Source organism: Microtus oregoni, unplaced genomic scaffold (assembly GCF_018167655.1).
Source record: "Microtus oregoni isolate MIOR12 unplaced genomic scaffold, Mior012 000013F_ref0000133, whole genome shotgun sequence".
In the NCBI taxonomy this organism is placed as follows: domain Eukaryota; kingdom Metazoa; phylum Chordata; class Mammalia; order Rodentia; family Cricetidae; genus Microtus; species Microtus oregoni.
In genome coordinates, this window is record NW_024543072.1 from 29,190,420 (window position 1) to 29,206,240 (window position 15,821).

General features: G+C 47.7%; 1 protein-coding gene across 1 annotated transcript; it reads right to left on the reverse strand.

Annotated features, from left to right (window-relative positions):
• Nucleotides 1–6,778: 6,778 nt before the first annotated feature.
• On the reverse strand, nucleotides 6,779–11,173 carry LOC121454961 (protein ATP6V1FNB-like). Its single transcript, XM_041662389.1, has 2 exons — nucleotides 10,666–11,173; nucleotides 6,779–6,961 (listed from the first exon to the last, which is right to left on the reverse strand). The coding sequence occupies exons 1-2, from the start codon at nucleotides 11,171–11,173 to the stop codon at nucleotides 6,843–6,845; spliced, it is 627 nt and encodes a 208-aa protein (XP_041518323.1). The 3' UTR covers nucleotides 6,779–6,842.
• Between the last annotated feature and the right edge of the window lie 4,648 nt (nucleotides 11,174–15,821).

A 15,821-nucleotide genomic window follows, 5' to 3' on the forward strand; every position in this document is an offset into this window, starting at 1 on the left:
GCCTTTGGGAGCCACTCTAGTCCCAAGTGTCAGCCTTGAACTAGGATTATGTAGCATCTTGCCAAGGGAATAAAATCAAAAGGGCCCTGGCTAACTTGGGAAAGACATCTTCCCCAAAATGCTGATTCACCTTGGAGATTTTGTGGAGATTTCTATTGTCCAATTAATCTCTGAGACTTTGGAGGAGATGACAAGGCTGTTGAGAAGTTGGCACTCTTTTGAGTTCACAGACCCGGAAACTTTCCAGTGTCCAAATGGTAAAGTACCTGTTATTCCCCTTTAGCTATTTAGAACCAATGGTGCCAAGAACCCCTTGCTTTGCCATTGCTACAGCATAAGCATTTTGGCAAGTGAGCTTCAAGAAAAGGGGATACAATTACGTCTAGTCCTTGTAATAGCACCTTCCTTTTCCAATTCCCATTTCTGATACAGTGACCTTCACTGTGTTCCCCTGGAAGTGGGGCCTGAGGGGGCTTCTCCCACACAGAGACCCTCACTCAGATCTCTTCCTTGAGTTGAGGAAGGCAAGTATAAAGGGCAGTTGTCGGGGCGGGGGAGATGACTCTACTGTAAAGAGCTAGCAGTGCAAGCATGAGGATCTGAGTTCAAATCCCCAGCACCCAGGAAAGACGCTGGGCATGGTGGCATGTGCCAGTGATTCTAGTGCTGGAAACATCTCTAGGGTTTGTTGGCTAGGCAGTCTTGTTGAATTGGTGAGCTTCAAGTTCAGTGAGAGACCCTGTCTCAAAAAGAAGGTGGAGTAGAGAGAATCATACCCAACATAGATCTCTGGCCTCCTCACACACGTGCGTGTGTATGTATAAGTATATACACACAGTGGCCAAAGTGGTGGCCGTATTCCGTTCCTCCCAAATTAAGGAAAGGGAACCAAGTTCAGGCAGGTGTATGGACAGAAAGCGGAGCCACTGACAGAAGCTCACATCTGAATCAGCTGCTGAGTTGAATCCTATTTATTATCATGAAGAAGCCAGCATTTCTAAGTCACTTATTTGTGGATCACATTCATGGGACTTTGGCAGTTGTGGCTTCAACCTGTTAGATTCAGAGAAACTATGGAAATTAAGGAACTCTAAGAAAGCGAGGGCATAAGGGTCTGAATCTGTGCCCATACTAATGTGACCCCCCACACGCATGCACACACACGCATGCACACACAAGCACACACATGCACGCACACATACACACATGCATGCACACAAGCACGCACACAAGCACACACATGCACACACACACACATGCACACATGCACACACACACACATAAACACACACACCTCTGCATCCCAAGGACTCCTTGCTTGGCACATGTTCACCAATCTTGCTTGGCTTCTGGCTGAGTGATACGAGCCTGTGTTCCCAACAGGTTGCTGTGTGTGGGAGATATATTGAGTCTATGGAGGCGTTAACTAAGACAAGACATCATATAAATGTGTTATTAATGTCATATTAATGGTGTGTGTGTGTGCGTGTGTGTGTGTGTGCGTGCGTGTGTAAAATTCTCCAGGGACAATACTTCTTGAAATCAAAACATGAGTTCAAGGTTGCCCTTGATGCTCAAAATTGTATTCTGCTTAGCAATTGTACCACTTTAAATTAGTCAATCAGGTGGGGAAGAGACAGAAATCTTAAATAAATAAATAAATAAGCATTATATTAAAAAAATAAAATAAAAATAAATTAGTCAATCATGTAAGAATGTGAGGCCAAGTTCAGAGTGAGGCACAGGGCCTGTTTGCATTAGGGATAAAAACCCAGGGTGTGCTTGTCTGCTTGATTTGACTGTGCACCCTTTTGCAGCAAACACTTTTTGCTTGCCAAAATATTTTGAATTGTACGGTCATTTACCTGAGATCTCAGATCTGCTTTTTATAAGCTAGAAGTAGACTTCAAGACAAAACCACAAATAATAGCTGGCATTTGCAAAGCCACTCCAGTCTGTCTCCTTCCCTTCCTTTTTTTCTCTCTCCCTTTCTCTCTCTCCCTTTCTCTCTCTTCCTTTCTCTCTCTCTCTCTCTCTCTCTCTCTCTCTCTCTCTCTCTCTCTGAGAAAAGATCCCCTCTATTTCAGGTTGGTCTCAAACTTGACTACATAGCAGAAGGTGATCTTGAACTTCTGATCTTCCCGCTCCACCTTCTGAATGTTGGTATTATAGATACTGACCACACTGCAAGGTTTTACGCAGTGCTGGAGGTCAATCTTAGCACTTTACGTACACTAGGCAAACACTCTACTCACTGAGTTACATCTTTAGCCCCTAGGCTGTGCCCTCAAAAGATGTTACCTGGGCAGGTGAAATGACTCAGAAGGTAAAGACTTTTGTTGCCAAACCCAACAACTTGAACCTGATCCAGAACAGACTTGATGGAAGGAAAGAATCAATTCCTTCAAGTTGTCCTTTGACCTCCACATGTAAACATACCCCCATAAATAAATAATAATTATAATACCCCCATAATAAAAATTAGAACATCAGTGTAAAAAGTTGTAGCCTTTGCTATCTCATGGAATTCCAAGCACAAGGTGAGGAGGTGATGCCTGATGTTATACACATTCTATAGTTGAGAAGTCAAGCAACTTCCCCAAGGTCATCCAGCTAGAGAATATAGAGCCCAGGGTTTACTCATTTATTGCGCAGGGGTAGGCACAGCTTCTGGGGTGTGGGTTGAGGAACACAATAATTTTAAGGGTCACAGAAATGATAAGTTTCTAGTTGAAGAAAAATTTAATACATACTGTTAATGTTTTCTTTTGTAAAAAACATAGATAAAAAATAAAAATTTTCAACGTTAATAGAGGAATGGACACAGGAATGGAACCAGGAACCAGGAGAGGCCTAACAGGACTCTTGACTTGTCTTGCTAACAGAGCCAGAATCAAATCCAGGTGTATGTGCCTCCAAAGGTCACGATCTCCTGAGTGTCCTCTAACACAGGCAGGAAATCCAAGTAGGGACGAACAGTAAAATGCTGGGCCAAAGCCAGGGCGAACGCTCTTCTATCGCCACCTGGTGGCTTTTCTGGAAACTTCGGCTTAGTCACGGAGTTTAGGATGATGACCCAGGAAGCAGCCAATGCTCTTTGTATCCGTACTCTCTACTAGAGCGGGGCGCTGGCTAGGGATCCCTGTTAGGCTGTCATGGAAGTTCATACATCTTGCCCTGCTCGTACTCGCGCACATGCGCCCGCCCGCACTCCTCATCACTGACAACCCCGAGTTCTATCAGTATTGTTCAGGGTAGACTTGGGTAATGCAAACAAACTGTGAGCCAATAGACAATTTGAAATCATCCAGCGACCATAGTTTTGAAAAATAAACTAACATATTTTATAAATTTAAACCCGAGCGTCAGTGTGTGGGGGTCAAATCTAGCCGGTCCGACTCTGATTTGGGTCTTTGCTGGTTTGGAGGCTCACCGCCACACCCAGCGCTTTTGAGTGCTCTCTGGTTGCGTTTGCCTTATAGCAGTAAAGCTGAACATCTGTGTGGGTGGGGGCCAGCTGACTGCCAGCCGGACAACGTTCACTCTAGGCCTTCACAGGAAAACCTGACTCAAACAGTCCGTCATATCAGTCTTAGAATTATTGATGGGCTTGTTCATATTCCCTACCGTACTCAATCTTCAAAAAGCAAACACAGAGACACACACACCCAGGTGCCTTTTATCCTCAGAGACTATATCAGTGTGCATAAGGCATTTAATGTGCTCAGTGACACACGTGTGACTCACAAATACCAAATTGGAGATGCAGGCTTAGAAAAAATGCGTGCAAATTCCATATGGGTGTTTGCTAAGTACATAGACGGCCTATCTGCCTGCCCGCCTTTCCCATCTCTCTTCTTCTATCCCCTTTCCTGCGTGCGTTTCCATGTGAATGTGGGCACGCACGTGTGCACGGATCTGCACGCCTAAAGTCCAAAGAGGTGAGAGCGTCATCCTCTATCACATCTCATCTGTTTCTCTGAGGCAGGCTCTGTGTGAACTTAACCCCAGTGATCTTCCCAGCTGCCCTGCCGGGGCTACAGGATGTTACAGAAACGCAGGAATCTAAACTCTAGTTCACACGATTACACAGCAAACATTCTTGACTGCTGAGACATTCCTCCAGTCCTCCTCCTTCCCTACCTTTCTTCTTTCATTTTGGTACAGAGTCTCGGGTATTGTAGGTGGCCTTGCGTTTGCTGTGCAAACAAGGAGGTGACTTTGGACTTCTGATCCTTCTGCTTCCACATTCAAGTGCTGTGGTTATGGGAATGTTTCATCAGGCCTCCTGTATGTGGTGCTGGGGGCCTAAGGGTTGAACCCAGGACCTTATGCAAGCCAGGCAATCAGTCTACTATCCAAGCTAAGTGTCCACCCCTTGGTCCTTTTTGGCTTGTTTTCTAGAGAGATTTTAGGCATAAAAATTAGGGATAGCACCCGTTTATAATGAATCTACCTTTCAGCCCACACCTTTAGCTTGATGCTAGTTACATGGCACTGCCCCTGGGATAACTGAGGAAACACTTCCCACCCAAGATGGTCATTTAGTAGGGAAGAGTGGATATACAGAATGTTCATCAAGAATGCCTGTCCTCTCCCGAGCAACCTGTGTACTTGTTGCTAAAGAAAAATCACAATTCATCACACACATGGATAGAGTCAGGCACTGTGCCAAAGGGTTACAAAGTGTGATGTTGTTTAGTGACAGAATGCCAGTGACCTGCTGCAGGGAGCTTTTTCCGTGCTCCAAAGCTATTCACGTTCCTCACCACAGCCCTCCTCACTCTGTGAGTTCCAAGATATGCCCTCTTCTGTCCCAGGAGCCCAGCCAAAGCCTTGTGCTTTCAATCCAAGGGCCCCAGAGAACCCAGTGAGTTATTGGTGTTTGAATAAATTCAGCAGGTGTGTTTGTCCAGCAACTCTGTCATGTCAGGCTGCTGTGTGAGTGCTATGGGCCTTGGTCACACTGTCTGTCTTTTCCTCTCTCTCAAGATTGTTGTCAAGATTGATGAGGGAAAATTAGTTGTACTCAGTATTTTATGTGGTCTGGTTGTCTGTGAGATTGCAGGGTAATGAGCAAACTAGTGAAGGCCTGGAGAATTCCCCTAGTGGTGGCTCTTGAGAGACTCATTTGTCCAGTTCACTCTCTGTTCAGACAGAGGGGCTGCCCCCTTTTGACTAGGATGGAGAGCTCCACAATGCCCTGAGTTAAGGAAAACCCGTGAATATTTTGGTTTTTGCAAAGAGCTATGTGAGGGTTTGGGATCCCTACAGATGGATGTCTCCTAAGCAACAAGATACTGCGATGGCAGTATGTGATGGGATTTCATGGACCACTATTTCCATGTCTGGGATTATGCCTGGGAGTGCTTTCCAAGCGAAAAGAGGAAGACCCAGTAAGATGGCTCCGATAATGGACCCTGTAAGGACTGGCTATCAGAGGGCAGGGGTAATGCCCTGAATTAGGAGTATGTTGAAGTCCTCACCGACAGTGTCTCTTGCTGTCACCTGATTTAGAAACAGTAGGTGACATCATCTAGAGTGGTGTGGGCCCCAGTCCAACATGTCTGAGATCCTTATACAACAGGGGTGTGAGGACAGGTCACCCTGACCCGTGTGACACTGAAGGCAATTTAGAGCAGCGCTGTGGCAAGCCGAAGAGGACAAGCCTGCCCTCAAGACATGAGAGGCATGAAGGAGGCAGGAAGGGGCTCCTCTTCCAGAGCCAAGGGAGCATGGCTCCGTGGAGCCCTTGGTTATTGGACCTCCAGCCTTGAGAGCGGCAACACAGTGAATTTCTGTTGTTCGAGGCCTCCTAGATTTTCATAGCCTAGGAAAACTACTACAGGAGGATACAGGGAGTTTTATGTTATGGCCATGGCTCCAGGATAGCACACACTGGTTGTGGAAGAGATGGGCTAGATGTTTAGAGGTTCTTTCTCTTCATTCCTTCCCGGGTTAAGAGTGGGTATGCTGGCCAGCTTGGCCACTCATGGTTCTGGAAGCCGTGGGAAGTTCACGCAAGAGTTCCAGGTCAGCCTGAGTTCTACATGAACCCTTGCCTCAGAAAAATCAAGTGAACAAAACCCCCACATATTTCCAGTGTCTTTACACTCTCTTTCTTCCCTTTCCCTGGACACAGAGGACTCTAAAATGATTCTGATGTGTGTCATTGCCAGAGCCACCAGATGAGGGCAGTGTCTCCTCTAGATGAGTACCTAGGAAGCTGTTCACTCTACATTAGACTGGACTCTGGTGGGACAAATACATCTTCAATGAGTCTTTGAAAGTGAAGGAAAAAGAAACGTATCTTTATTTGTTTAAATAGTTGGGACGTAGGGGCTGCTTGTTGCAGCACATGAAGCAGGGCATCTCTGACTGATGCAGGGGAGAGGGAAGCCACCAGAGAAGATGGCAAGTTCTTCCCTGAACTGTAGGATACACTGGTACAGAGCAACTCTCCTAGAGATCCCATCAGTCCAATGTAGAGAAATAAACACTAGGAGATCGTTGCTTTCCTTAGCACCTTGTGGGCTAAGCCAATTTCTCCACTGTCCAGTCCTGCTGATGCAACTTTGCATCTCATTGTCTTCCCCAGGAAAAGGAGTAGCATTGCTAGTGATGGCAGGGTGGGGGCGGCAGCTTTGTAAGGAGTGGAGTTCTCTGTGTGTAGACAGGAGCCACAACATAAGCCAACAGTACACGCCAGAGGTGTACGTCTGTGGTCACTTCTTCATGTCACTCTCAGCCAAGGAAGCGGGGCTCAGCAGAACATGGAGCATCACCCACCTGGCTGGTCCAGTTAGGGCAAAGGAGCCACCGAGGCCTTTCCCAGGCCAAGTTCACATGAGGTCATCTGTCTGCCGCGGAACATGGAAAACGCTACTTTTGATGTAAAACGACTTGGCGATGGATTGACTTCTGGCATGAGCTGGAGTACTGTAGTTTTTCATGACATCCCCTAGAACACAGTAGAGGCCCGGATGAAAAGGAGTCATCACCATCCTCCTGCTAGACCTTCAGGAGGCAACTCTTCTGTCATGCAGTAGTAGCCACTGCCTCTCCATGTCCCTGGCTCCTTCCTGAGGATGCTCAGAACTCGTGACCCAACAGCTAGTGCGTGCACAGCGTGGAACGTCAAGACCTTGCTCTGGCCCCATCAGGATCTGTGTTTGCCAGCACTTAAGTCATTCCAGCCGCTAACCAGCTGGGCCCTTCACCCAGCTCCAAGCTCATCCACCATGCTTCACCTTCCTGCTACAGTCAGACTGTCCCACTGGCCCACTGAACAGCAAAGTCTCTAGGGGCTGCCTAAGGCCAAACGAGATCCTCAGATGCCCACCACTGCAGATCCTGCCTGTTGAACCAGTAGTAACAGTCATAATTTAATAATAACACTAATAAATATAATGCTTGTTATTGTGCACTTTCTATGTGTGAGGTATTAGTCAGTTGTTTTATATATACATAAGGAAATTTATGACCGACCCAGCTGGGACCCAGATAATGTTCCGACTCTTTCCTGTCCCTTCTTTGCACCCTCTTGGATGAGCTGCATCTCTCTGTTTATAATTAGGGTAGGGGACAGAATCAGTCAGCGGAAGGTCTTTTATCTGTTCCCCAAGTGACTCCTGAATTGGGTTTGGGTTCAGGGTGTGATGTCAGAGGTTTATGAAATGTTCTAGAGATTATGGGAGGAGCTTTGAGCTTAAGCAGACGACAGTCTGCCTTCTGGCTACAATCCAACATGACCCTCACAGTCAGCGAACATTCAGAAGCAGGCTACCAGCAAGGCTACTGACATTCTCGAGTCTGGGTTGCTAGATAAAGCATAGACTACCCATTCACATTTGGATTGCAGATAGTTATGAGTAATCTTTTTTTTTTAATTTATTTATTAAGGATTTCTGCCTCGTCCCCACAACCGCTTCCCATTTCCCTCCCCCTCCCCCGATCAAGTCCCCCCCCCCTCATCTGCTCGAAGAGCAATCAGGGTTCCCTGACCTGTGGGAAGCCCAAGGACTGCCCACCTCTATCCAGGTCTCGTAAGGTGAGCATTCAAACTGCCTAGGCTCCCACAAAGCCAGTACGTGCAGTAGGATCAAAAACCCACTGCAATTGTTCTTGAATTCTCAGTATTCCTCATTGTCCGCTATGTTCAGCTAGTCCGGATTTATCCCAGGTTTTTTCAGACCTAGGCCAGCTGGCCTTGGTGAGATCCCAATAGAACATCCCCAATGTCTTAGTGTGTGGGTGCACCCCTCGTGGTCCTGAGTTCCTTGCTCGTGCTCCGTCTCCTTCTGCTCCTGATTTGGACCTTGAGATTTCTGTCCGGTGCTCCCGTGTGGGTCTCTGTCTCTGTCTCCTTTCATCGCCTGATGAAGGTTAATATTCCTGAGGATGCCTATGTGTTTGTCTTTGGATTCACCTTATTTAGCTTCTCTAGGAACATGAATTATAGGCTCAATGTCCTTTATTTATGGCTAGAAACCAAATATGAGTGAGTACATCCCATGTTCCTCTTTTTGGGTCTGGCTTACCTCACTCAGGATAGTGTTTTCTATTTCCATCCATTTGTATGCAAAATTCAAGAAGTCCTTGTTTTTTACTGCTGAGTAATACTCTAATATGTATATATTCCATACTTTCTTCATCCATTCTTCCGTTGAAGGGCATCTAGGTTGTTTCCAGGTTCTGGCTATTACAAACAATGCTGCCATGAACATAGTTGAGCATATACTTTTGTTGTATGATAGGGCCTCTCTTGGGTATATTCCCAAGAGTGGTATTGCTGGATCCAGGGGTAGGTTGATCCCAAATTTCCTGAGAAACCGAAACACTGCTTTCCAGAGTGGTTGCACAAGTTTGCATTCCCACCAGCAATGGGTGAGTGTACCCCTTTCTCCACAACCTCTCCAGCAAAGGCTATCATTGGTGTTTTTTATTTTAGCCATTCTGACAGGTGTAAGGTGGTATCTTAAAGTTGTCTTGATTTGCATTTCCCTGATCGCTAAGGAAGTTGAGCATGACCTTAAGTGTCTTTTGGCCATTTGAAGTTCTTCTGTTGAGAATTCTCTGTTCAGATCAGTGCCCCATTTTATAATTGGGTTGATTAGCCTTTTACGGTCTAGTTTCTTGAGTTCTTTATATATTTTGGAGATCAAACCTTTGTCAGTTGCAGGATTGGTGAAGATCTTCTCCCAGTCAGTGGGTTGTCTTTTTGTCTTAGTGACAGTGTCCTTTGCTTTACAGAATCTTCTCAGCCTCAGGAAGTCCCATTTATTCAATGATGCCCTTAGTGTCTGTGCTGCTGGGGTTATACATAGGAAGTGGTCTCCTGTGCCCATGTGTTGTAGAGTACTTCCCACTTTCTCTTCTATCAGGTTCAGTGTGTTCGGACTGATATTGAGGTCTTTAATCCATTTGGATTTGAGTTTTGTGCATGGTGATAGATATGGATCTATTTTTATGAGTAATCTTTAGAGTATGGTCATACCATATTTACTGTATGCTCACACAAAAAGTTATTTGTTACCTAGAATTCAAATTTGCCTTTGTATCCTGTGTGCGTATTTGCAAAATCTACCAACACAGCGTGTTTGCAGGCAGTGAGCGTGGGCCTGTGAGGCAGAGCAGGAGAGGAGGTGCTGGCCACTTCACTGAGATGCTCTCTGTGAGTTCAGGCCAGCAGGTTCTTTTTGGAAGAACACTATGCAAAGTCACTACCCAGGACAAGACTCTGTAGGAGGCCTTCCTGTTTTCTGTCTGCCAGAATAGTCCCCCAGTCCTGCTCCTCATATCCTGAGTTATCTCTTATTCTCACAGCTTTGATGGTCAGTGTGGTTCACAGACAGGCAGTATCGGCAGCATCTGGGAGCTAGTTAGATGTACAGAAACAGGCCGAGGTTCAGTGTGGAGCACTTGCTTAGGATGTGTACAATGGCCTGTATCCCATCCCCAACTTTCAACAACTGACTCCTACACCCTATAAGGACCACACAAAACCAAACCAAAACCTCACAACATGGCTGCTGCCTGTGCCTACAGTCTATATCTACTTCTTGTCTGCCTTTCATGGAGTCAGAGACCATGTTTGTTTTGCTCTCTGGTTCATGCCTAGGGACTTCTGCCTTAGCAGCTTCTGTAGGCTCACCAAGCTGCAGAAGCACCAAGTGGGCTCAGTGAGTCTGCCTAGAAGGCCCTGGGAAGGTTTCCTAGCAGAGATAGCATGTAGTGAAGCCTGGTAAAGGAAGGGGAGGTGGGGCAGTGGTGGTGCATGCCTTTAATCCAAGCACTTGGGAGGCAGAGGCGGGCAGATCTCTGTGTTCGAGTCCAGCCTGGTCTACAAGAGCTAGTTTCAGGTCAGGCTCCAAAGCCACAGAGAAACCCTGTCTCCAAAAACAAAAACAAAATAAACAAACAAACAAAAATAAAAGGAGGAGGAGGAGGAGAAGAAGAAGAAGAAGAAGAAGAAGAAGAAGAAGAAGAAGAAGAAGAAGAAAAAAAAAAAAGGGAGGCAGGGTGTGTTCTAGGGAACAAGCCAGAAACCATGTGCAGATAGGAGGTCTCCTGGTCCACTTGTAGGATGGTGAGCTCATTTGGTTCTTTGTGTCAGGAGCGAGATGATGAAGAGTGAGGTTGGGGAGGAAGAGTGCATGATCTTACCCACATGCCAGCCATACTCCCAGGAAGACACCATTGGGTACTTGTACTTCTTCTCTGGTATCAGGCGATTCTGCTCCTTGAGGTACAGGGTCCGGCCCTGGCCATCATGGGAGATGCCTTGGAAGAGCAGCTTCAGGGTGGCCTGGGTGGGGTGCCTCATTTCCAAGTCCTCTGGCCTGCCTTGGGCTGCTGAGTATCGAGGAAATCCCCTGGGCTGCCTCACTCTGTCTCCCTGGACACCTCCTGTTTTGAACAGCTGGTCTTGGACCCCCTTGGTCTCTGGCCATCTCACCTGTACCTCTTTTCTGACAGGGGAGTCAGTGGCAGGCACTGGGCCTGCTTTCAAGACTGACCCACAGGGTGCCTGCCAGGCCTGCTTCCTGGTTCTGGACCCCTCTTTCAGGTACTTGTGACCATAGCGGATATTCCAGGTGGCCCGAGCAACCATCTCCTTCTTTATTCGCTCTCCCCAAGCAGCCTGGTTTGAGGAGTTGAACATCTCCCTCATGCTATGGAGCCCAGAGGTGGGAAGGAAGATTCTTCTTCTTGAAGCTCGTCTGTGTTTGGATGGATGGTGTCTGTCTCCAAGGAAACATGTAGCCAATGAGAGTCAAGTTGCCAGGGCTGCTAGACAGCCCTGCTAGATAGGACAGGGTGGGATCCTGAGGGGACTAGCGTCACCTACTGCTAAGCCAGGCCAGGTCAAATTGAAAGAGAAAGCAGAACCACGGTCCAGTAAGATGGCTCCGTGGGTAAGGGTTCTGTCATGTAAGCCCAATCAATGGCCTGAGTTCCGTCCTGGAACTCAGGGCAGAGGGAGAGAACTGGCTCCCAAAAGCTGTCCTCTGACTCCTTCAGGCGTCTCCTCACACATGTCACAGGACGCACATGCATGCACACATACATACACACACATACACACACATGCATGCACACACACACACACAAGCACACTTAGGGTTTTTTAAAGATTTATTTGTTTGTTTATTATGTATACAACATTCTGCTTCCATGTATGCCCACACACCAGAAGAGGGTGCCAGATCTCATTACAGATGGTTGTGAGCCACCATGTGGTTGCTGGGAATTGAACTCACGTCCTCTGGAAGAGCAGCCAGTGCTCTTAACTACTGAGCCATGTCTCCAGCCCGCACACTTAGTTTTTAATAATAAATTTAAAAAAGAGAGCAGAGACTGGACCCATGACCCTTCCAGGGTGACAAGTGGCAGGTGGGGGTGTCCCATTCTTTACCAGGGAATCATACGCCAAGTATTCCCAGGGGACACACAGGAGTCATGCCTTCTTCCACACAATGGACCCTGAAGTGACCTGCTATATACCAGGCACCCAGATGAACTAACAGAAGGTCCATCCCCTACCGTCTTGAAGCTTGGGTATGTGGTTAAGGGGAGTGTCATGGCAGTTCTGTAGTCTCACTCATCAGAGGCCCAGCCCTGCCACCTGCTAGCTAGTAGCCCGCCTATCTGTGCACACGATGACGGTGGGAGCAGACCTTCCTATGAGAAGAGCGTCTCGCGGTGTATAAAGCCTCGCGCAGATTCTGGTTTGTGGGGCAATCTCCATTAATGCCATCTGGGATGTACTATGTACCTGCCTGACCGGGCACTATGCTGTGCTCTGAGGCCTTCAGCCATCTCCTTATTCATGACCAGACCACTGCTGTTTCACAAAGGCCCCAGACTGGGCCCTTTGCTTCTTTAGCACACTGCTTACAGGTGTCCAATCAGATGTGGAAAATGGGGGGGGGGGGGTGTCCAGTGACATTAAAAAATAAAAAGAAAGAAAAAAGAAAAACCTAGAAGGCAAAAAAAAAAAAACAATTGGTTGTGCCTCAGTTTGGCCTGGACTACAGGCATTTAGCACATGTGCTTGGGCAGATACTCTACCTCCTTCTGAGGGCTTTGGGTGACTTCTTGGCTCTTAGGTCAGGCTGCAAACCCTGATTGTTCTACTAGCTGCCCGGAACTGCATCTAAACAGAAGTCCCATGCCTTCCTGGCTGTGCCCGACAGAGCATGGACGTCCATCTCCAACGTATTTTCCCATTTTACAGATGTGGGCACTGAGGTTCAGAGGCCATTCCCTGGGGTGTCTTGGCTGGTTGGCTGCAGGGCTGGGACTGTTTAACTTGAACCCTTTGCTGAAGACTTCACAATTTCCCCCTGATAATGTCAGATCCAGCCCTCAGCAGGCTCTGGCTCCACAGCCCCATGGCTTCTCCTAAGCCCCACACAAGGCAAGTGTTATGTTAAGGCGAGTGGCTTGGGGGAAGTCAGGACAGAGCAGGATGTGACTCTCCTAGCCTGGGCTTAGAACCATCATATTGTCTTTCCCCACAGACCAGCTTTCTCTCAAAGGGACACCCATTCCTCTCCACTTTGGGGAGCCAAGTTACTGCAACATCCTTCCAGGCGCCCTGGAAGTCCTGGCTTACCTAGGTCTGTTGGGGGCAGGGGGCGGTAAATGGGCTGAGAGGAGAGGTGTTTCTCTTGGCTTAGAATATAAAGTCCCACTCTCTCCCCATTTTACAGATGAGAACACAGAGGCCACTGCCCGAGATGACTCAGCTGGCAAGCCACAGGGCTGGGACTGAAATCCAGACCTGAAATTGTTACATGGGACACGCTGCTTGCAAATCCTCACACGCTGGGTCATTCTGTTGCCCGGAGCCTCTGTCACACTGTTCTCTCTGAGCACACCCTGCCCAGGTTTAGCTGGACCCAAAGAATGTGCCCCACCTCAGTGGTGACTGGGCGAGGCAAGGCATCCTGGTGCGGTAGAAGGGCGGGTGGTCAGACAGGGGAAACATGGGCAATAAAGGACCAGAAGATTCTTTGTCCTGGAGAGATAAACAAGTCCAAAGCTCAGAGCACCCTGGGATACGTGCCACAAGTCAGACTTGTAAATTCCAGGCTCCTGGCTGCCTTGGAGAATGCTGAGGAAGAGAAAATGGGTGTGAGGGGTGGGTCCCCTAAATTCCATGTACATGAGCTGGTCCCCATGGGCTTGGGGGCCCAGACAAAGCAGAGAAGGAGCTTTTGTTTGCTACGATCCCTCCCACCATGCATTTGGCCAGATCTTTAGGGAAAGGCCAAAGAGAAAAACTGAATCCAGCTTGCTTAGAGCCTTCCCTGCCTCTACTTTTGACATTTGTAAGAAAAAATTATTAAATTTTATTAGGCGATGCCCACCTTGTTTTTTGGGGTGGTTTGGAACTAGCCACATTAGGTTAGGCCAGCTGGTCAGGGAGCCTGGGGACCCAGCTGTCACACCTTCCAGAACAGCATGGGGGACATCTGGTGGATGCTATTATGCCCAGCCTCCTCATGTGGGTGCTGGGACGGAACTCACGTGTTCTACCACTGAGCTGTGTTATATTCCCAACTCTCTTATTCTCCCACTTAAATACAGATTTCAGGGATTGAGCTGGGGGCACGGCTCAGAGGTAGAGCACTTGTATTAGATCTGCTCACAAATTAACAACAACAAAAATAATCTAAAACAAAACCCAGAAAAATCCACCTGCCCAGTGTTGGCTTTGCAAGTTGTAAGAAACAACCTGAAGGTACAGGGCTAGAACACCCATGTTTTTGATTCTGTTGATTCTTAAGGCCGAGCAATTTTCAAAGGAAATCAAATCCCCGTGTGCTGAATTGTATAACAAATGAATCAAAATGTGGATCTCAAGGCCCCTTCTGAAGTCCGAAAACAAGGGGCCAAGGACTAATATGTGTAAGTGTGCTATTAATGAACATTTGCTCCCTGAGATCATCTTGGTAAGCACTTCCCTGAGCTGCAGAGGACAATGTGGGCTCCCAGGACGGGTAGGGCAGGGTGGGTACTGGCTGCAATTCCATTGGCCACTGGTGTAACTTCCTAGACTCATCAGCTTCAGCTGGGGAACAGGCAAACATCCAATCAGGAAGGACCTGGCACCAGGCCCACCAAGTTTCAAAGTTTTCAGGGTATTGACACAAACAATAGCCTGTTTCCATAGTAACCACGCCCAGGTGCAGATAAGAGCTGCCCTCTGGTTCTAGGCACTGAGAACAACAGGTCTCCACCCTGTAGGCCCTGATGTCACAGGCAGCAATGGCAGGGTTGTACCCCTAAGGTAAAACTATCATCACCCACCAGGTGCCTACAACCAGCTCACTCACACACACCATGTATGAGGCGTATCACTGCCAGGAAGGGTTGTCCACACAAAGTAACCAGTAAAGAAGTGTTCCCACAGATCCCAGTGGGACCTATAGATCATGGGAACCAGCCAAAGGAGGCATGCTCAGATGGCTAGTTACAAGACAGTGTTTAGATTCTGGGACACCTTACACCAAAGTCAACGCGGTTATTGTACAAATTCTGCTTCTCCCAGCAAACCTAGTCAGGCTAGAGGGGAATAAATGGATGGTGGCATCCTTGTGCCTCTATGGCAAAGCCAGCATCACACCAGACAGGTATCTGCGTGGACTCTTCGTGGCCCAAAGCCTTACAGAGGCTAGGAGTCTAGGACAGACTTCAAGGCACAGAGGAGAAAGGGTGCCTCTGCCTCTCCTCCCCTCTAATCTCAGAGGAAGACAAATCATTCCACTAGGCAGCCAGGTAGAGCAGGAAAAACAAACCACCACAACAAAAATACAACACAGAAAGCAGAGTAGGGGATGTAGTTTAGTTGGCAGAGCGCTTGTCTGTCACATACAAAGTTCAGGGTTTGCTCCTGGCACAGCATACATACAAAAAGATGTTCAAATTCCTTGTTGGCTACATAGGCGTTCCAGGCTAGCCTGGAACACACAAGACCCTGTCCTGTACACGTACATACCACCAGTAAAAATGATCCAGATTCCCTGCCTGAACCCCCACTCCCCTTATTCCCAGACTGATGGTCTTGGGGTCACCATGGGTACTGCCAAGGGCTTTTGTAGGGCTCCTGCAACTCTTTCTCTTTGGGCTGCTTCCCTGCAGTGCCTTGAGGGTAGCGCTCCCATTCTGGAGTCAAAAGGAATAGGCCCAAATCTGTTTCCATATGAGCTCGGTCTGTAACTGTGAGGTGTAAATTGAACCCTTGTTAGTTTTGTCATCTGTAAAATGTCAACTGACCACTGTAATGAGCAGTAGATGGAAGGCTAAGCACA

What these genes read in the sequence shown, in the direction of transcription:
- LOC121454961 (XM_041662389.1), bottom strand. Translation starts at nt 11,173, where the DNA reads ATGAGGGAGATGTTCAACTCCTCAAACCAGGCTGCTTGGGGAGAGCGA. An exon ending in GGAGTATGGCTGGCATGTGG is followed by an intron (nt 6,962 to 10,665) that starts GTAAGATCATGC and finishes ACTGTGTTCTAG; the next exon opens with GGGATGTCATGAAAAACTAC.